This window comes from Salvelinus namaycush, chromosome 38 (genome assembly GCF_016432855.1).
Source record: "Salvelinus namaycush isolate Seneca chromosome 38, SaNama_1.0, whole genome shotgun sequence".
Classification (NCBI taxonomy): domain Eukaryota; kingdom Metazoa; phylum Chordata; class Actinopteri; order Salmoniformes; family Salmonidae; genus Salvelinus; species Salvelinus namaycush.
The window spans coordinates 11441503-11464402 of record NC_052344.1 but is presented as its reverse complement, the minus strand read 5'-3'; the positions used below and the strand labels follow the sequence as shown (position 1 = coordinate 11464402).

Genomic DNA, 22900 nt, shown 5'->3' with positions numbered 1-22900 from the left:
TGGGTGACATGTCTGGTGAGTATGCAGGCCATGGAAGAACTGGGATATTTTCAGCTTCCAGGAATTGCGTACAGATTCTTGAGGCATGGGGCTGTGCATTATCATGCTGAAACATGAGTCTGTACAAAATCCTAACTATATTTGTAAGTACGGCGTATAGTAGAGGTCAGTGTTTGAAAGCAACTTGGAATCGAAGAAAGCATCGAAACCAAGGTGAAGTCAGTTGGATCCTGTATTTAGTAACACATGATTTGAAAAAGCATGTGAGAAAAAGAAGCTTCAGATGTGATTGATGACGTACTTCTGACAAAGTGATACATACATCGGCACTCTGCTATCGAAAATGACACCGATAGTGTTTTGCAAGTACACTACGTGACCAAAAGTATGTGGACACCTCTATCATTTCAAAATCATGGACATTCATATGGAGTTGGTCCCCCCTTTGCTGCTATGCCAGTCTCCACTCTTCTAGGAAGGCTTTCCATTAGATGTTGGAACATTGTTGCGGGGACTTGCTTCCATTCAGCCACAAAAGCATTAGTGAGATCGGGCACTGACGTTGGGCGATTAGGCCTGGCTCACAGTCGGCGTTCCAATGCATCTCAAAGGTGTTCGATGGGGTTGAGGACAGGGCTCTGTGCAGGCCAGTCAAGTTTTTCCACACTGATCTCAACAAACCATTCTGTATGGACCTTGCTTTGTGCATGAGGGCATGCTGAAACAGGAAAGGGACTTCCCCAAACTGTTGCCACAAAGTTAGAAGCACATGTCACAATGTCATTGTATGCTGTAGCGTTAAGATTTCCTTTCACTGGAACTAAGGGGCCTAGCCCGAACCATGAAACAGCACCAGACTATTAATCGTCCTCCACTTAACTTTACAGTTGGCACTATGCATTGGGGCAGGTAGCGTTCTCCTGGCATCCACCAAACCCAGATTAGTCCATCAGACTGCCAGATGGTGAAGCGTGATTCATCACTCCAGAGAAGGCGTTTCCACTGCTCCAGATTCCAATGGCGGCTAGCTTTACACCACTCCAGCCGACGCTTGGCGTTGCTTATGGTGATCTTAGGCTTGTGTGCGGTTGCTCGGCCATGGAAACCCATTTCATGAAGCTCCCGACGAACAGTTATTGTGCTGACAATGCTTCCAGAGGCAGTTTGGAACTCGGTAGTGAGTGTTGCAACTGAAGACAGACGATTTTTACTCACTACTTGCTTCAGCACTCTGCGGTCCCGTTCTGTGAGCTTGTGTGGCCTACCACTTTGCAGCTGAGCCGCTGTTGCGCTTAGACGTTTCCACTTCACAATAACAGCCCTTACAGTTGACTGGGGCAGCTCTAGCAGGGCAGACATTTGACTAACTGACTTGTTGGAAAGGTGGCATCCTATAACGGTGCCACGTTGAAAGTCACGGAGCTCTTCAGTAAGGCCATTCTATTACTAATGTTTGTTTATGGATGGCTGTGTGCTTGATTTTCTACAGGTGTGGCTGAAATAGCCAAATCCACTAATTTAAAGGGGTGTCCACATACTTTTGTATATATATATATGTAGCATGGATCGTTCTGCATTGTGTAATTTAATGAGGACTGCCACAACTGGAGGTCTGCTTGTTGAATTTTTATTTGTCCTGTGCACGAAGAGACAACGTACAATATGTTAGCCCTTGGTGCAGTCACAGCTCTCAGGCACCTGCGCGAGCACATGGAAACTCACTCAAACACTGTCCCAAGTAACCACAAGTTACAATAGGTACCCTAGCTAGCGAGCTCGTTAAAACTTTTGAACATATAATATGTAAAATATAAATATTTAACAAAACGTATGCAACCATAACAGCACATTGTGTAACATTAACACAGTTTTATATTGAAAAATAGCAGAGCCAAGGGCAACATACCTCGCTAATTGAAGGTCAGGCAAGAGAGAACAATAGAAGGGTAGGTAACACAGATACCCCACATGGACCAAACCAAAATATACAAAACGTTTACAATCAAGTGTATTTACAATATAGATATGAAAAAGTGTTTGCATCCCCCCAAAAATAACATTAGCTATGCAGCTGTAATGAAATAAAAAAACTCTCTCTGAATTATTATTATTATTAAACACCCCTTCTTGACTTGGCCTATTTGAACTGGTCCTTGTGTGCCACTTGGGGCACAATCTAGGGGAACGACATCACACTGCTACATATATGTACATTCATTTCCAATGGAAGCTGTGTATGCATTGCGTTCTGTATACGTCAGATTTGTCGAACGCATGCATCAAACTGTATGTCTTTTTGGCTTGACAGAAGTGGTAGCAGAAGGTGAATGTTGAACTTTTGTTGCACACATGCTGTGTCCCATTTTTCGCTCAGCACTGTAGGTGTGGTCGAGGCGTTAGCTTCGTAACGATTTCGAGGCATGCCTTGGAGCTCCTGTACCAAACGTAACATCACTACTTGTTTGATCGAATATGAGTTTCGCTATGATTAGGTTGTTACGAGTATACTTTTATAAATAGGGCACGTAACATCCCGACAACTTTGCGAAAAAATACTTTATATCGGAGTTGTGCCTGTTGTTCACACGCTTATCTGCCCTCTCATTTGCTACAATGGTGCGACCTGATCTTTCCCCCTCGGTTTTCCTACCTGAAAATAGGCGATACCGTAAAGTGTTGTGTATTCGCGAACCAAATTCAGGAGCCTGAAGCGCGGGTGGCTTGACTGCGTATTGCGAATCTCGGCTCTCCTGACCGCAGTGGACGATATAGGCTACTCAAATCGGTTAATAAGGTTCGAGTTGGCATAGTAATAGCAGGCAGGTTAAACAAATATACAGATTATGATATAATAGATATTAATCGAATGCATCTCTCATTTATTTCCAATGGGGCGTGGCTCCACCTAAAATAAGACTCTTGCCTCCTTATGCAGATTGGCCAGACCTGCCCTGTTCTTGAACCGGGTAGTTCAGCGCTCCGGCGATTCTCAATAGATGACTCTCGGTCTCTTCGTACATTGCACAAGGAGTAGACTGGCTAGTGTACGCTAGTTTGAGCCGTCCTCTATTCCAATATCTTTCGGAGCTGTTGACATTCAACCAACACTGAAGGGAACTTGATAAAAAAGTTAACATTTTGGAGTGATCATAACGAGCGCATTTACCCAACCGTCTAGGTCCTCGCCAAGGACTGTCCACCCGGGATGTTCGACCTAACGAAGGAATGGATTCTGTCGTTCGCCGGCTGCGGGTTCCTGGGGATCTATCACATCGGAGTGGCCAGCTGCCTGTTGGAACAAGCGCCTTACCTCATCAAAGGAGCCGCCAAGATCTACGGGGCTTCAGCTGGTTCCCTCTCCGCCTCGGTGCTCGCCAGCCAGGCATCCATAGGTAGGCTACAGTACCCTACTGTACACTGGCCCTTGATTTCACCGGTCCCTGTCATCAGTGGATTGCCTGGATGGAGACTTTTACGCACAAGGAGTAGTCCTCTCTTTCATGTGTTTAGGGCAACTTCAGATTAGCAGTCAAATTAACTTTCAAGAATAATAACTTGTGGTCTTGAGACATGGGGTGAAATTACTTTAACAATGCTGGAAACGTTGCTCCTATGTAATAGATAGGTTGAATTTAGAATTTTAAAATAGGTTACATTTTTCTCATGTTCTAAACTGCAAATGATGTATAATTTGAGCCAAAATACATGCCTGTGTAGAAATATGGTAGCCTTCCACTCGTTGATCATGTCACACCATTGATAAATGCCATCTGAGTCAGTTGTAGGACTATTGACCTATTGGTCCTCTGGATCAGAGGCGTGCCAATGGTTCTGATGGATCTCGCTGACTAGGGACACACACAATCACGATTAAGTAGTTCTTAGCGGAGTGTCTGTGCGACACCTGGCCTTTTTTCCCCTCTCTCTTAATTTTGAACCCAATAAATAACCTTATAGTCAAGAGACGAAGGAGTAGCCTCCTGCAAGGTTTCTGGGAATCAGTCCATACCTGTCCCAGTTGTATCATGTTTAAATGAGAGCGTTAAAGAGGGTGAGAGATTGAAAGAAAGAGTAATAGAGGGAGACATTTCGCTACAACCGCAATAACATCTGCTAAACACGTGTTTGTGACCAATACATTTTTTATTGGTTTGACTTATAGAGTGAACAGACAATATAGGGGTCATGAACCTTTTACCACGGTGGGCTTCAACAGGGGTCCGCACAGAGCGTTTCCTGGTAGTCTTAAACAAATCTACTTTGAGACAAGAGTATACACATCACACATGGTTATGGGCTTAAATTGAAGAATACACCTGTACCATGTATGATATGGAGTTGAAATGTATTCCATTTTGAGATTACATCCCAATATTACACTTTATATACACTATATCACAGAAGACTGAAATATAACAAAATGCCTGGTTTGTTTATTGAGCTGTACACTGAGGTGACTATTCAAAGATACTCAGCTGGTCGGCCTCCAGTGATTCCCCAACATCTTGTCAACATGTGCCTGGAAAAAGTATGCCTGATATGTTATACCAATCTGACTGTATGTGCTTTTGTCCATACCCAGGCGTCAAAAACCTCTCCAAAATGTAAAATTGTGTAAAATCTTTCTGCAGCAATTTTATGGAGAACACTTGCATTCTTTAAGAACAAATTCTTATTTTTAATGGTGGCTTAGGAACAGTGGGTTAACTGCCTTGTTCAGGGGCAGAACAACAGATTTTTACCTTGATCAGCTCAGGATTTGATCTTCCAACCTTTCGGTTACTAGTCCAACTCTCCAACCACTAGACTACCTACCTACCTGCCGCAGTATTAGGAAGGTGTTCCTGTTTTGTACACATCCAAAATATGTATTTTCCCAGATGTTGAAGTTAGGTTAATTTTCGGTTCTGAATTAAAGTTGAAAAGATGTCTTGAGTAGAGTTCAATAGAGTAAAGTAGGGTACAATACAGTACATTATACTTGTACTGTTGTACTGTACTGAACTACCATTTACTGTACTCTAATGTACTGTACACTGCTGTGCTGTTCAAACTTGTGAAACATAGATGTCTATGATTTGTTCAGATTTGGTCCAGTCAAATGTTTGGGCTGGTCCGGACCAAATCTGAACCAAAACATAGATGTCTATGATTGGTTCAAATTTGGTCTGGTTTGTAGATGTTGAAATCAAGGCGTTCCGGACCTCACATAAAAGGACCAAAACAAGACATCTGCTTCGGCCCATGCTTACTGGGGTGCAGTCTACCATGTCGGCGACAATGGAATGTTGTGAATGCCCATTCATATTGTAGGCCCACCATTTATAAAACAGGCCGTTGCATTGGCTTTATTAATCCTGATTCCTGTGACTAATCAATTTGGCTATTAAGCTCTGAATATCAGCTATCCTGAGCCTATTTGCAATGAGAATCAATGTGTTTACACAGCTGGAAATGGAGAAGTATTTAATTTTTCATTATGATCATAATCAAAAAATGTACGGATACAAACTTGAAAGCATTGATTATCATGACAATTTAAGCCCAAGGGGTAAAACTCCTGGACAGCAGTTGTGAGTAGCCTAATTTTCCGTTTCCATATTGTCCATTTTACTTTGATCTGTCCTGTATTTATGCTATTATGTTTGTTAACATGCCACATTTAAGTGCATTTTTTATTTGATTGGGCCCCATTTAGGTTAGGCTATTTGGTCGGAGAAATGTGCATGATGTAAAAAGTGTCTGGCTCGTGAAATTGTCATACATTTAATCTCCAGCCTGTAGGCTACAGAAAAGGCCATACGCTTTCATACGCTTTCCACCATAGACTATAGACCCTTTTCCAGTACACGACACACTGACGTCACGAAGAGATGCCCATTCAACATAGCCTAGATTTACATTTATATTACTTCTAAACAAAATCACTTTTTTTGCGGTCTCATACGCTTACAATGATGTTTTGATTCTTGCTTTAACAGTCACTAAGATTATATTTTGTTGTGATTTTAGCAAAATAACTATTTTGGATGCAGCAGTCGTTAGCTAAAATGCTAACGCTCATTGACATGGGCTGTAGCAAAAGCTAGCCAAAGATACATTTTACTGGTTGAAGTGTTTTTTTAAAGTATAATGCAGTTGATTTGCGATGATGACACACACATTATATTGTGCAGGACATTCATAAGAGCCTTAGTCAAATTATAATCCAAAAGTAGTGTGAAATGCACTCATAAGCAACATGCAAATATAAGCTTTTTTTTGCTTCAATGTGCAAACACAGAAAGGGGTGTATAGGCCACATGGTTTATGTTATGCCTCGTTTACATCGTGACGTTTTTCATTATACAGACAAGTGTACAGTCGTGACCAAAAGTTGAGAATGACACAAATATACATTTTCACAAAGTTTGCTGCTTCAGTGTCTTTAGATATTTTTGTCAGATGTTATTATGGAACACTGAAGTATAATTACAAGCATTTCATAAGTGTCAAAGGCTTTTATTGACAGTTACATGAAGTATGCAGTTACCCATGAATCACCGGAGGGGCTCTATAGCCCCTACCTACAGTACACCCTCTATAATTCACTCCCTCAGCTTTGGGAAACTTGTGCAAATGGCGAGGGGCGAGGTGAAGGGGGTGATTTGGTATTCAGCCTCTGTTCATTCCATAGAGATAGATAGAGGACTCTAGTGCCCAAAAGCCTGTTTCAGCATGGCCAGCGCCATTGAGGACTTTCACCATTTGAAGTAGTCAACTGGGTGGGATTTCCTATGGGTTAAGGAATGATTACATAATTCCATCCAGGTCACTAGGAGGGATCAGCCAATTAATTATATTTAAGTTAACGTTCCATAATTGCAGGTGGCAGTAAATCGCCAACCTGTTCAAACAACACACTCTAGGTGGCAGTGTGCACCCTTTCAGTTTGTTTGCCAGTTTATAGAAGTAGTAGAAGAAGATATGTTTCACTCCTATTTTTCAGGGTGGTGCTGTAGCATCCCTACTTCCCGCAGCTACGTCCCTCAGTGAATCAAACACAAATGTTATTAATGGCTAGGATGGACATTTCAGTACCATTCCCTCTTTGCACTCCAGTCCTCAATAATCCCACTGCAGTATTGGAAGAACTTGTACTACAAATGTATCAGTGAGGTTGGTAGCGTAATGGCTATGGCCAGATAATATTAGCTACAGCTCAGTATCAGATCGAATGCCTTTCTGAATGGTTTGCATATTTTACAGTTGGTTTAACGCAATTTTAAAGTTATCGTTCTGTGCATGTAGTTGCGTTCAATAGTTTTTTTTTTGGTCATGTTCTTATTATCTGGCTAGCCTACCTAGATCTGCCCTTGCTTTAGGTGCACGATGCAGGGGACGTGTTCGGCATCATTGCAGGTACAACAGGACGATAAAGAAGGAGATCAAGAGAGAATGCTAATCCTGGTGTACAGTAGAGAGGTACAAACGAGTGATTGTGACAAGAGGGCATGGCATGCAAGCCTCAGACCCCACCAGGTGAGGGCGCTGTAGTCATAATAAATAACCACCTGTTGGATCTCAGACAAGTCACCAACACACTTCACCTACCACCTCTCTTCTTCATAGAGATATGCAGTTGAGCATTTCAAGAGCACAGAATGTTTTTATAAGTAGGCCTAGGTGTAAAACTATGGAAAAGATTGTATGAAGTCGGTACAGTTTTTTTTTATACTTAAAAATTCTCTTACACATCCCAGCATTTAAAAAAAATACTTTATTTAACTAGGCAAGTCAGTTAAGAACAAATTCTTATTTTCAATAAAACCCCCAAAGTGGGTTAACTGCCTTGTTCAGGGGCAGAACAGATTTTTACCTTGTCAGTTTGATCTTGCAACCTTTCAGTTACTAGTCCAACGCTCTAACCACTAGGTTACCTGCCACCCCAATTTCACCTCCCAATTTCATCTCTTCTATTCTTCATCTGTCCTGCCTTCTAATCACTTTCTCTTCCATCTCCCTACCGCTAATTCCAGTATCTTCCTGGTTGACTATGCATGGACATAGAGCAGATTTTTATTTATTTAACTAGGCAAGTCAGTTAAAGAACAAATTCTTATTTTCAATGACAGCATAGAAACAGTGGGTTAACTGTCTTGTTCATGGGAAGAACAACATATTTTTTACCTTGTCAGTTCAGGGATTTGATTAGCCAACCTTTTGGTTACAAGTCCAATGCTCTGACCACTAGGCTACCTGCCACCCCAGATCCCCAGACTCCTGCCCAGGATGGCTTTCCTCATGAGTGTTGACTTCCATAGAGAGGCCCCTGACACAGACGTTGTGGAGCTGGTGAACGAATGTGGAAGTACAACCAGACCTACCAGCTTGCCAAGGGTGTACGAGTACATTTACTCACTCACACATACAAATGATTGTTGTCTTATAAACAATGACAAGCCAGCGGGGTCTGACAACTTGGATGGAAATTTATTGAGGATAATAGCAGACAATACTGCCACTCTTATTTGCCATATCTTGAATTTAAGCCTACTAGAGAGTGTGCCCTCAGGCCTGGAAGGAAGCAAAAGTCATTCTGCTACCTAAGAATAGTAAAGCCTCCTTTACACCCCCTACGATATTGTGGATAAAGAGTTACCTGTCTAACAAAACACAGAGGGTTTTCTCTCCAGCATAATTCAGGTAGAATAAGGAATTCCCTAGGGCAGCTGTCTAAGCCCCTTACTTTTTTTCAATCTTTACTAACGACATGCATTAGTAAAAGGATGACTCAACAATATACACTTCAGCGACTGAAATGACTGCAACATTTAACAAAGAACTGCAGTTAGTTTCCGAATGGGTGGAAAGGACAAATAATTCATTAAACCCTAAACCATAACTAAATATTGTAATTAATCATGTGTAAATTGAGCAAGTTGAGGTGACTAAACTGCTTGGAGTAACCCTGGATTGTAAACTGTCATGGTCAAAACAAATTGATACAACAGTAGCTAAGATGGGGAGAAGTCTGTCCATAATAAAGCTCTGCTCTGCCTTCTTAACAGCACTATCAACAAGTCAGGTCCTACAGGGCCTAGTTTTGTCGCACTTGGACTACTGTTCAGTCGTGTGGTCAGGTGCCACAAAGAGGGACGAAGGAAAATTACAATTAGCTCAGAACAGGGCAGCACGGCTGGCCCTTAAATGTACACGGAGGGCTAACATTGATGATATGCATGTCAATCTCTCATGGCTCAAAGTGGAGGAGAAATTGACTTCATCACCACTTGTTTTTGTAAGAAGTGTTGACATGCTGAATGCACAGAGCTGTCTGTTTAAACTACTAGCACACAGCTCGGACACCATTGCATACCCCACAAGACATGCCAACAGAGGTCTCTTGACAATCCCCAAGTCCAGAACAGACTATAGGAGGCGCACAGTACTACATAGAGCCATGACTACATGCAACTCTATTCCACAACAGGTAACTGATGCTCGCTGTAGAATCAGTTTTAAAAAACAGATAAAAATACATCTATGGAACAGCAGGGACTGTGAAGCGATACACACACGTACGCACACCACAGGAGGTTGGTGACACCTTAATTTGGGAGGGGCTCGTGGTAATGGCTGGAGTGGAATCAGTGGAATGATATCAAATACAGTGAATTCGGAATGTATTCAGACCCCTTGACTTTTTCCACATTTTGTTGTTACAGCTTTATTCTGAAATTATTATTTTTTAAATTAAATTGTCATTATGGGGTATTGTGTGTAGATTGATGAGGAAAAAAAATATTAAATAAATTTTAGAATAAGGCTGTAATGTAACAAAATGTGGAAAAAGTCAAGGGGTCTGAATACTTTCCGAATGCACTGTACATCAAACACATGGTTTCCATGTATTTGATGCCATTCCATTTGCTCCATTCCAGCCAATATAATGAGCCGTCCTCCCCTCAGTAGCCTCCACTGACGCACACACACTAGTACACGCACACTGTAATATTGTTGTATGGTGGTATTATACATTTTGTATTATAGATATATAGTGGTGTAAGAATGTTATGTTATATTACTGTTTTATCTTTTGTTTTATGTGTAATGTAAGTGCCTTAATGTGTTAATGGACCCAGGAAGAGTAGCTGCTGCCTTGGCAGGAACTAATGGGGATCCCTAATAAATACAATACTAATACACACTTTTTTTCTCTCAGCCGAGGAAGAAGTGCCGTCTGGTACATCATGGGTGAGTTTGGGTCCCAGGTGCAGCACTCTCACCAGTCTACTTGTTGCATGGCCCCCCTTCTTCTACACTTGATGAATACCGAGAACAGAACATTAAAAACATCAACTCAAGATTTTAGCCGGGAAAAGTTGTACACATGCAGCATACAAACTTCAACACACATTTGTCTCAAACACCACTTGATCTACAGTAGAGAGAGGGAAGTTTCCTCAGCCTGTAGAATCCATGCAATACTAATCATAATATATCTCAATGACGGAATGAAAATAATTGTGCTATCTACATCAGATAAAGATGTTCTAATGACTGGTCATTAACCAGAGAATCTATTGGACAAGATGTTCTATTGACTGGTCATTAACCAGAGAATCTATTGGACAAGATGTTCTATTGACTGGTCATTAACCAGAGAATCTATTGGACAAGATGTTCTAATGACTGGTCATTAACCAGAGAATCTATTGGACAAGATGTTCTATTGACTGGTCATTAACCAGAGAATCTATTGGACAAGATGTTCTATTGACTGGTCATTAACCAGAGAATCTATTGGACAAGATGTTCTATTGACTGGTCATTAACCAGAGAATCTATTGGACAAGATGTTCTAATGACTGGTCATTAACCAGAGAATCTATTGGACAAGATGTTCTAATGACTGGTCATTAACCAGAGAATCTATTGGACAAGATGTTCTAATGACTGGTCATTAACCAGAGAATCTATTGGACAAGATGTTCTAATGACTGGTCATTAACCAGAGAATCTATTGGACAAGATGTTCTATTGACTGGTCATTAACCAGAGAATCTATTGGACAAGATGTTCTAATGACTGGTCATTAACCAGAGAATCTATTGGACAAGATGTTCTATTGACTGGTCATTAACCAGAGAATCTATTGGACAAGATGTTCTAATGACTGGTCATTAACCAGAGAATCTATTGGACAAGATGTTCTATTGACTGGTCATTAACCAGAGAATCTATTGGACAAGATGTTCTATTGACTGGTCATTAACCAGAGAATCTATTGGACAAGATGTTCTAATGACTGGTCATTAACCAGAGAATCTATTGGACAAGATGTTCTAATGACTGGTCATTAACCAGAGAATCTATTGGACAAGATGTTCTAATGACTGGTTATTAACCAGAGAATCTATTGGACAAGATGTTCTAATGACTGGTCATTAACCAGAGAATCTATTGGACAAGATGTTCTAATGACTGGTCATTAACCAGAGGCTCTCTTGGACAAGATGTTCTCATGACTGAAGTCTTTAACCAGACAATGACCTTCCTTCTATTCAATTAGGAACAGAGGGGGAAGCTGTTTCACCATTGCCACTCATGTTACAAATGAACGGGTGTAGAAATACAGATGGTGAAACATATACATCCACCGGGCTATAGGGGTTAATACTTATCAGCAGACACCGTCACATACACACAGTCGCTCGGTCACATTCACACACGCACCCACACACTCCTAGGCACATGCACACAAACAGACGTGCGTACACAGACAGAGAGACAACAGACACACACGCAAACTCAAACCTCAGCTAGCCCCTTGCATCAACATCATGTGGCCTGTCCTCTTAGAAAAAATGAGAAAAATGAGTGTCTATATTTTAGTGACCAGAGGCAATCAACACATGGAACTCAATACATAATAACTCAATGGGAGTTAAGTCAGATAAAAAAGCTAGTTATCACCCAATTGGATGTGCATGGAGGAGACACTGGCCTGGTTGTGAATGACTGGTAATTCTTGTTAGTTTTGGTCTTCTGCAAAGCACACACACACGCCTCCCCTCAACTGCTGCAGAAAGTGGAGCCGCCTGTAACATTAGCTTGTAAAAGTTTCAGTCATGACAAAACTCTCAATCTCACCGTTTGTTTGACTGTCAGAGGGAGCAAGGCGAGCTGCACATACCAAAGATGGTCTACCTATTAACTCAGGTTTGATGATCACTAGTTTCCCCTTTCATCTCTGGCGCTGCTTTCCTGTGCTCGTCTACAAGTGCTGCGCTATATATGGGCTGCTTAATTAGCCATATATACTGATAGAGTGTAAATAATTGTTTTACTGTGATTAAGTGTAAGTGGAGTTAGATTGAGTGGAGACTGGTGGGAGGAGCTATAGGAGGATGGGCTCATTGTAATGGCTGGAATGAAATTAATGGAATGGAGTCAAACATATGGTTTCCATTTGTTAGATACCATTCCATTTATTCCATTCCAGCCATTACAATGAGCCCATCCTCCTATAGCTCATCCCACCAGCCTCCTCTGGTTAGGCTTTAAGACTTCGGGATGTTTTGATGTATAAAGTCGAAGTATGAGAAGAGAAAAAGGGTTGCTGCATTTAGTGAGCATGTTTCGGAAAGTGTACTTACTCCATGTGACTGGAGAACCGAGATATGCAATCTGGCACAACAGCAAGATGTCTATAAACATTTTTAATAACATTTTTAATTTAAAAGAAATTGGTGTATTTTTTTATTACATTTTTTATTTAAGGGGTGGATCAGCTTTAATATTGGGGATAGATTGTTGCTTCCATCAATGTAATTGTCTGCATCATTTCTAATCCCCCATATATTTTTGGGGTAAATGTATATACATACATACATACATACATACATACATACATACATACATACATACATACATACATACATACATACATACAGTACATAAACATACATACCCATATATGTATATATACATAAACATACATACATACATACATACATACATACATACATACATACATACATACATACATACATACATGTATACTGTACGTACATATATATACACACTTTTTTAAAGAATATACCTTTATTATTCCCCGCAAACTCTACCACACCTCCCCCAATTGGAGTAAACTAATAAAAAGTCACACTTAGGCTTCTACTTTCAGTTTATACATATTATACACATTTTACAGACACAATCTATTTACAATAGTTCTATTTTGTTTGTTCTTAGTCCTTCCTCTATTTCTGATGTCCATCCAGTTTGATTTCTATTTGTAACTGTGCTATTTCACAACATTTCTGAACCTATATACATTTTACAGACCCTGTATGTTTTACATAGGTTATCTTGTTGTATTACATGTTGACTAAACAAAGTTGTTTACAGAGCAAGATTACTGTAGGTTTCAGATTACACATGACATTCTAATCTCTCGTGTTTGCCTGCAGTGCTGCCTGCATATCTAATATTTGTGATTATTTTACTTGATATAAGTCCAAGCATTGGGTACTCTTTAAATATGTTCCTGTGAGAGTATCTACTTAATCACAGGATAAAACACAATAATTGTTTAATGCACATTACCAAAATATTTTATGAACGTTAGAATACAATATTTTTTGCCATTGCTTATGGGGACTTAAGGAGACATATCATACATTTTGACATCTGGATTAAGGTGTTGAGGTTCAATGAAAAGGGGTGCGTTTTATCAGACTTGAAACAGGGCAAAGACATGACCTTCAACATGAACATTGCTAAAAACCAACATAAGCCCTCATACAATACCAGTCAAAAGTTTGGACACATTTACTCATTCAAGGGTTTTTCTTGATTTTTACTATTTTCTACATTGTAGAACAATAGCGAAGACATCAAAACTATGAAATAACACATATGGAATCATGTAGTAACCAAAAATGTAATCAAGTTGGGCTCCTGAGTGGCACAGTGGTCTAAGACACTGCATCTTGGTGCAAGAGGTGTCACTGCACTACCTGGTTTGAAACTAGGCTGCATCACATCCGGCTGTGATTGGGCAGTGCACAATTGGCCCAGTGTTGTCCAGGTTTGGCTGGGGTAGGCTGTCATTGTAAATAAGAATTTGTTCTAAACTGACTTGCCTAGTTAAATAAATATATAGATTTGAGATTCTTCAAAGTAGCCACCCTTTGCCTTGATGACAGCTTTGCACACTCTTGGCATTCTCTCAACACGCTTCATGAGGTACTCATCTCGAATGCATATCAATTAACAAATGTGCCGTGTTAAAAGTTCATTTGTGGAATTTCTTTCCCTCTTAATGCATTTGAGCCAATCAGTTGTGTTGTGACAAGGTAGGGGTGGTATACAGAAGACAGCCCTATTTGGTAAAAGACCAAGTTCTTATTATGGCAAGAACAGCTCAAATAAACAAAGAGAAACGACAGTCCATCATTACTTTAAGACATGAAGGTCAGTTTCTTCGGGTGCAGTTGCAAAAAGCTTCAAGTGCTATGCTGAAACTGGCTCTCATGAGGACCGCCACAGGAAGGGAAGACCCAGAGTTACCTCTGCTGCAGAGGACAAGTTCATTAGAGTTACCAGCATAAGAAATTGCAGCCTAAATAAATCAAATCAAATTTTATTTGTCACATTCGCCGAATGCAACAGTAACATGCTTACTTACAAGCCCTTAACCAACAATGCAGTTTTAAGAACAAATGATTAAAGAGCAGCAGTAAATAACAATAGTGGGGCTATATACAGGGGGTACCGGTACAGAGTCAATACGCGGGGCCACCGGTGTCGAGGTAATTGAGGTAATATGTACATGTAGGTAGAGTTGTTAAAGTGACTATGCATAGATATAACATAAAGTAGCAGCAGCGTTCCGGGGGGACGACGACGACGACTGTAGTCAATGAATAGCATTCTCACATAGGTGTTCCTTTTGTCCAGGTGTGAAAGTGCAGTGTGGAGTGCACTAGAACCTGCATCATCTGTGGATCTGTTGGTGCGGTATGCAAATTGGAGTGGGTCTAGGGTTTCTTGGATAATGGTGTTGATGTGAGCCATGACCAGCATTTCAAAGCACTTCATGACTACAGACGTGAGTGCTACGGGTCGGTAATCATTTAGGCAGGTTAGCTTAGTGTTTTTGGGCACAAGGACTATAGTGGTCTGCTTGAAACATGTTGGTATTACGGGACTCAGACAGGGGGAGGTTGAAAATGTCAGTGAAGCACTTGCCAGTTGGTCTGCGCATGCTCATAGTACACGTCCTGGTAATCCGTCTGGCCCAGCGGCCTTGTGAATGCTGATCTGTTTAAAGGTCTTACTCACATTGGCTGCGGAGAGCGTGATCACACAGTCATCTGGAACAGCTGATGCGCTCATGCTTGTTTCAGTGTTACTTGCCTCGAAGCGAGCATAGACGTTATTTAGCTTGTCTGGTAGGCTCTTGTCACTGGGCAGCTCTCAGCTGTGCTTCCCTTTGTAGTCTGTAATAGTTTGCAGGCCCTGCCACATCCGACGAGCATCGGAGCCGGTGTAGTACGATTCAATCTTAGTCCTGTATTGATGCTTTGCCTGTTTGATGGTTCGTCGGAGGGCATAGCAGGAATTCTTATAGATTCCTTGAAAGCTGCCGATCCTTGAAAGCAGCAGCTCTACCCTTTAGCTCAGTACGAATGTTGCCTGTAATCCATGGCTTCTGGTTGGGGTATGTACGTACAGTCACTGCGGGGACGATGTCCTCGATGCACTTATTGATAAAGCCAGTGACAGATGTGGTGTACTCCTCAATGCCATCGGAAGAATCCCGGAACATGTTCCAGTCTGTGCTAGCAAAACAGTCCTGTAGTTTATCATCTGCTTCATCTGAACACTTTTTTTTAGACCGAGTCACTAGTGCATCCTGCTTTAATTTTTGCTTGTAAGCAGGAATCAGGAGGATAGAATGGTCAGACTTGCCAAGTGGAGGGTGAGGGAGAGCTTCGTACGCGTCTGTGTGTGGAGTAAAGGTGGTCTACAATTTTTTTCCTTCTGGTTGCACATTTACCATGCTGATAGAAATGAGGTAAAACTGATTTAAGCTTCCCTGCATTAAAGTCCCCGGCCACCAGGAGCACCGCCTCTGGATGAGCGTTTTCCTGTTTGCTTATGGCCGTATACAGCTCATTGAGTGCAGTTTTAGTGCCAGTACTAACCTTACAATATAGTCTAATAAGATCATTTTAAAAAAACGCTATATAAAACCCAAGCATTATTATTATTATTATTATTAGAGAGATGAGTTGTGTGTAGGGTGATATAGCCAAAATGTCATATCACAATATTTTTCTAATTTAATGTTTCTAACCGTAGCCTAGCGGTTAAGAGTGTTGGGCCAGTAACTGAACGGTCACTGGTTTGAATCCCTGAGACGACTAGGTGGAAAATCTGGCTGTAGCCTTGAGCAAGGCATTTAACCCTAATCACTATGGATAAGAGCGTCTGTTAAATGACTAAAATGTAAATGAGTAGTTGTTGTGATTTATTTAGAATTCAAGGCACACTTAACCAGAATGGCTACCACAGCATTCTGCATTGATACGTCATCCCATCTGGTTCGCGCTTAGTGGGACTATAATTTGTTTTTCAACACGACAATGACCCAACACTCCTCCATGCTGAGTAAGGGCTATTTGACCAAGAATGAGAGTGATGAGTGCTGCATCAGATGACCTGGCCTCCACAATCACCCAACCTCAATCCAATTGAGATGGTTTGGGATGAGTTGGACTGCAGAGTGAAGGAAAATCAGCCATCAAGTGCTTAGCATATGTGGGAACTCCTTCAAGACTGTTGGAAAAGTGTTCCTCATGAAGCTGGTTGAGAGAATGCCAAGAGTGTGCAAACCTGTCATCAAGGCAAATGGTGGCTACTTTGAAGAATCTCAAATATTAAATATATTTTGATTTATTTAACACTTTTTTGGTTACTACATGGTTCCATATATGTTATTTCATAGTGTTGATGTCTTCACTGTTATTATATAATGTAGAAAATGGTAAAATAAAGAAAAAACATTGAATGAGTAGGTAGGTTCAAACTTTTGACTGGTACTGTATATCAACCTAATTATGCAATGTTCTGAATAGCCAGCTGGCCTATGTCTAATATAATTAACTAATGTTTTTTACTGGTAATACATTACACATATTGTATGATACAACAAAGATCTTGCTGTCTTTGCTCCCTTGGGAAAATGGGATGATTGTTGTTTATTCTAGTCTGCTATTAAGGTTTTTTATTTTCTTTGAAAAAAGTAGCATAGCAAGCTACAAAGTACTTATTACTACATGCAATACCAGGTAAAAACCAGATGAAGCAATGCTGTAAAAAAAAACATTTCTTATTTTTGTTATTAGTTGGCTGAATCAGCTCTACAGCATTGGAGTGACAATAGAGGCAAGAAAAAAATTCAGGAACAGGAAGTAGTAATACTCAGTACTGTAGGCCTACCTGTGTGATGTCTAGTCCAGACTGAGGATACTACAGAACAGTAGTAATACTCGGTACTGTGGGCCTACCTGTGTGATGTCTAGTCCAGACTGAGGATACTACAGAACAGTAGTAATACTCGGTACTGTGGGCCTACCTGTATGATGTCTAGTCCAGACTGAGGGTACTACAGAACAGTAGTAATACTCAGTACTGCAGGCCTACCTGTGTGATGTCTAGTCCAGACTGAGGATACTACAGAACAGTAGTAATACTCGGTACTGTAGGTCTACCTGTATGATGTCTAGCCCAGGCTGAGGGTACTACAGAACAGTAGTAATACTCAGTACTGTAGGCCTACCTGTATGATGTCTAGGCCAGACTGAGGGTACTACAGAACAGTAGTAATACTCAGTACTGTAGGCCTACCTGTATGATGTCTAGGCCAGACTGAGGGTACTACAGAACAGTAGTAATACTCAGTACTGTAGGCCTACCTGTATGATGTCTAGCCCAGGCTGAGGGTACTACAGAACAGTAGTAATACTCAGTACTGTAGGCCTACCTGTATGATGTCTAGGCCAGACTGAGGGTACTACAGAACAGCAGTAATACTCAGTACTGTAGGCCTACCTGTATGATGTCTAGCCCAGGCTGAGGGTACTACAGAACAGTAGTAATACTCAGTACTGTAGGCCTACCTGTATGATGTCTATGCCAGACTGAGGGTACTACAGAACAGCAGTAATACTCAGTACAGTAGGCCTACCTGTATGATGTCTAGCCCAGGCTGAGGGTACTCCAGAACAGTAGTAATACTCAGTACTGTAGGCCTACCTGTATGATGTCTAGCCCAGGCTGAGGGTACTACAGAACAGGAAGCTGCTCATCGATGTTCATCAGACCAATCTCATCTGGGTCCGCCCCCTGACTCACCAGATACACCACCTCCTGAAGGAGACTGGTACCTGGGAGGGGGGGGGGAGAGGGTAGAGATGATGAGAGGAGGGAGGGGGAGAGGAGGTAAAGAGAATCAAGAGGAAAGGGTAATGGGTAGTTGTAATCAAGAGGAAAAGATAAATGGTTAGATGTTAGTTAAAATGGAATATGACACCAATGAGGGAAATATTCACAGCCTAAACCAAACCATGCTATGTTACCAAACTGTATATCTCTTTCCAAATCTTGTCTTTCTCAATGTGCAACGTGTCAGCTTTTAGCATCTCCTACTGTCTGTGACAGAGACTTGCCCTACAGTAGCCTAGGACAAGAGATTTCAATTTGTAAGTCGCTCTGGATAAGAGCGTCTGCTAAATGACTTAAATGTAAATGTAAATGTAAATTTCACAGCTATGCCAACCTCACAACCCAAATGATCTAGTTGGCTTCCATGACCACTCTCTTACAAGGAAACAAACACTGTTTCTGGGAAGTAGAGATCAGATACTAGACAGCCTGGTTACCCATCATTGTGCATATAAGCTCCAGAGGAAATGACACATCACATTAAATCCCATAGAACCAGCAAGCCCCACAGAATCAATGCATCCAACACATTACAATTAACAATCATGTCTCTCAGTAGTTCTGATGTCTTTCTGGAAACCAAGTCTCAGAACAGAGCCCAGTGGCACTGACCACACTCAAATAAAATAGGAATTTCAAGATAGTCCAACAGTTGGCTACACTAGAATTGGCTTCATGTGATCGAGGCTTATGAAGTAATGACAGGCAACATCATGTCCCGCAAAATGAATGCCTGTCTACCATAACCATGTCTAATACTGGCTTTAGGGACATCATGTTTTGAGCTTGCACTGGGGACAAGATGTACAAAGCTTACAATATAGAGTCTAATAAGATCATATTTGGTTCCATGATGAATGCTATATAAAACCCAAGCATTATTATTATTATTATTATTATTAAAGAGGTAAGTTGTGTGCAGGGTGATATAGCCAAAATGTCATATCACAATATTTTTCTAATTTAATGTTTCTAGCCATAGCCTAGCGGTTAAGAGCGTTGGGCCAGTAACTGAAAGGTCACTGGTTTGAATCCCTGAGACGACTAGGTGGAAAATCTGTCTGTAGCAAGGCAAGGCATTTAACCCTAATCACTATGGATAAGAGTGTCTGTTAAATGACTAAAATGTAAATGAGTAGTTGTTGAGGGGTTGGGTTAAATGCGGGGTGCACCCTTACAGGACTCCAACTGTCAAAATGTTCACTCCCTTTCCCTCTATACCTGTTCCCACTCCCTAATCACCTCTCCTCTTGTCCCTCCTGTTTCCCCATATCAGCAGCACATCAATCCTACGTGTGTAACAGTATAACTTTAAACCGTCCCCTCGCCCTGACACGGGCGCGAACCAGGGACCCTCTGCACACATCAACAACTGACACCCACGAAGCGTCGTTACCCATCGCTCCACAAAAGCCACGGCCCTTGCAGAGCAAGGGGAAACCCTACTTCAGGTCTCAGAGCAAGTGACGTAACCGATTGAAATGCTATTAGCGCGTACCCGCTAACTAGCTAGCCATTTCACATCCGTTACACTCACCCCCCTTTCAACCTCCTCCTTTTCCGCAGCAACCAGTGATCCGGGTCAACAGCATCAATGTAACAGTATAACTTTAAACCGTCCCCTCGCCCCGACACGGGCGCGAACCAGGGACCCTCTGCACACATCAACAACTGACACCCACGAAGCGTCGTTACCCATCGCTCCACAAAAGCCGCGGCCCTTGCAGAGCAAGGGGAAACCCTACTTCAGGTCTCAGAGCAAGTGACGTAACCGATTGAAATGCTATTAGCGCGTACCCGCTAACTAGCTAGCCATTTCACATCCGTTACACTCACCCCCCTTTCAACCTCCTCCTTTTCCGCAGCAACCAGTGATCCGGGTCAACAGCATCAATGTAACAGTATAACTTTAAACCGTCCCCTCGCCCCGACACGGGCGCGAACCAGGGACCCTCTGCACACATCAACAACTGACACCCACGAAGCGTCGTTACCCATCGCTCCACAAAAGCCGCGGCCCTTGCAGAGCAAGGGGAAACCCTACTTCAGGTCTCAGAGCAAGTGACGTAACCGATTGAAATGCTATTAGCGCGTACCCGCTAACTAGCTAGCCATTTCACATCCGTTACACGTGCATGATATGATGATGTAAGTGCCTTTATGTTATTATATAGTCTTGTAGATGTAAGTGTTAATCATGTAATATATCTATGCCCCTCAGTTTATGCTAATGATTATGCTAATGCTCTGTTCTAGTTATGTTTAGTCCTGGCAGCCTTCTAAGTTTATCGATGCTATATGTCCATTTCCTTTAGTCACCTTGCACTACTTTATCATTTCATGCACATTTATGTTAATGTGTTCCTAATGTTTCCCTTTTTGTATCTCCCTTCCAGACCACCACTTCCTTCTTACCCCCACACGGCTCTATTTCCATGTTACGACTTGTTTACGGAAGAGAGAGGCCTGTTCTAATTAGCCATGTAGCGTCTTCCAATAACCGTGTGAAACGGATGGACGGCAGAAAATTGTTGAAACTGAGAAGTACTGTTGGCTGCAACTGTGTTAAAGGGAAATAAATGAAACAACGTCTACTTCATATCTATCATCTCCAGCACCACCCCCAACAATCTCAATTGCGATAAGGGTCTAAAATCATAAAGCCTTCTACTTTCATATCACATCAAAAATAATCGTACAAATGCAAAAAATACATATTTCCTGTACAGTGTTTAAAAGAGACATTTAAAAAAAAAATCAGCTGCATTATCTCCTGCATCACCCCAACATCAACATGAAAATTGCACGTTTCTATGTTTTGTAGTAAAAAAGATAGAGGAAGATAACCAATTAGTAGGCAATACCTACTCATAATTGGTTAAAATCACACAATGCACACTAATGTCATTGGAAACACTTATCTTTGTCCAAACTGTTGATTTTATGTGCATTTTACATTTACTGTACTTTACGCCGCATTTCTTGATGATGAAATGTTATACTCTGTATACATTCAGTGGCATGATAAGAATATTCCTGGAAAATGTGGTGTAGACGCAACGTAAGACGAAAACATGACAAGGGTTTGAGTGAGAAGACTAACTGGTGTATCCAAGTAACCACACAGCTCTCCAAAGTGTGCACATTTAAGTCATTTCAAAGCGCTTTCATGACTCAAACAGTCTTAAACTCTGAGGTGCTTTTTTGAGCTCCTAGCTGTGTCATCGAGGAACTAGAGAAAGCACACTTGTAGTTGTTTTGTTTGGAACACAACCCTGCATCCCCACCAGCACACAATTACTGTTGATGTTTACACAATCCAAAAACGGTCCATTATAAATCGCAATCTGGGTCAGGTGGGCATGATTTGAAAACTGTTCTATTGCCAACATGACTAGCTAAGGTATAAAATACAATATTACAGTGTTATTCTTTCCCAATGCAATTCAGGGAAACAATCATTCTGGTGCGCATGGATAGGAGTCATGAGTGCATTATGAGTCGTGTGCCGCGGCAAATTTTCTTCACCGTAGACAAACACAGGCTCATTGTGTTCAGAATAACACAGAGTATAATGCCATGTCATCTTGTAACTGTACATCAAACATAGAGACATTGATATTGATCTCATCCCGTCAGTAGATGATGCCTGGTTATTCTTTAAAAGTGCCTTCCTCACCATCTTAAATAAGCATGCCCCATTCAAAAAATGTTGAACTAGGAATAGATATAGTCCTTGGTTCACTCCAGACCTGTCTGCCCTTGACCAGCACAAAAATATCCTGTGGCGTTCTGCATTAGCATCGAATAGCCCCCGTGATATGCAACTTTTCAGGGAAGTTAGGAACAAATATACACAGGCAGTTAAGAAAGCTAAGGCTAGCTTTTTCAAACAGAAATTTGCATCCTGTAGTACTAACTCAAAAAAGTTCTGGGACACTGTAAAGTCCATGGAGAATAAGAGCACCTCCTCCCAGCTGCCCACTGCTCTGAGGCTAGGAAACACTGTTACCACCGATAAATCCACTATAATTGAGAATTTCAAAAAGCAATTCGCTACGGCTGGCCATGCTTTCCACCTGGCTACCCCTACCCCGGTCAACTGCCCGGCACCCTCCACAGCAACCCGCCAAAGCCCCCACCATTTCTCCTTCACCCAAATCCAGATAGCTGATGTTCTGAAAGAGCTGCAAAATCTGGACCCCTACAAATCAGCCGGGCTAGACAATCTGGACCCTCTCTTTCTAAAATTATCTGCCTAAATTGTTGCAACCCCTATTACTAGCCTGTTCAACCTCTCTTTCGTATCGTCTGAGATTACCAAAGATTGGAAAGCTGCTGCGGTCATCACCCTCTTCAAAGGGGGAGACACTCTAGACGCAAACTGCTACAGACCTAT

At 41.5% G+C, this 22900-nt stretch overlaps 1 protein-coding gene across 3 annotated transcripts; it reads left to right on the top strand.

Moving 5' to 3' along the window:
- Positions 1 to 2546: 2546 nt before the first annotated feature.
- On the top strand, positions 2547 to 21095 carry LOC120032053 (patatin-like phospholipase domain-containing protein 2). 3 transcript variants are annotated; one of them, XR_005473783.1, is made up of 2 exons: positions 2547 to 3392; positions 10205 to 12441. XR_005473783.1 is itself a non-coding variant. In XM_038977988.1 (2 exons), exons 1-2 carry the CDS (start codon positions 3206 to 3208, stop codon positions 20978 to 20980), a joined length of 270 nt encoding a protein of 89 aa, XP_038833916.1. In that variant the 5' UTR covers positions 2745 to 3205; the 3' UTR covers positions 20981 to 21095. The 3 variants fall into 3 exon arrangements, 1 of the variants encoding a protein (XP_038833916.1); XM_038977988.1 differs by lacking the exon at positions 10205 to 12441 and adding an exon at positions 20898 to 21095 and having other exon boundaries at positions 2745 to 3392; XR_005473784.1 differs by lacking the exon at positions 2547 to 3392 and adding an exon at positions 9364 to 9472.
- Positions 21096 to 22900: the final 1805 nt, after the last annotated feature.

Coding starts and splice junctions, on each gene's coding strand:
- LOC120032053 (XM_038977988.1), top strand. CDS start 3,206: ATGTTCGACCTAACGAAGGAATGGATTCTGTCGTTCGCCGGCTGCGGG. Junction 3,393..20,897: donor CGCCAGCCAGGCATCCATAG/GTAGGCTACAGT, acceptor TCTCCCTTCCAG/ACCACCACTTCCTTCTTACC.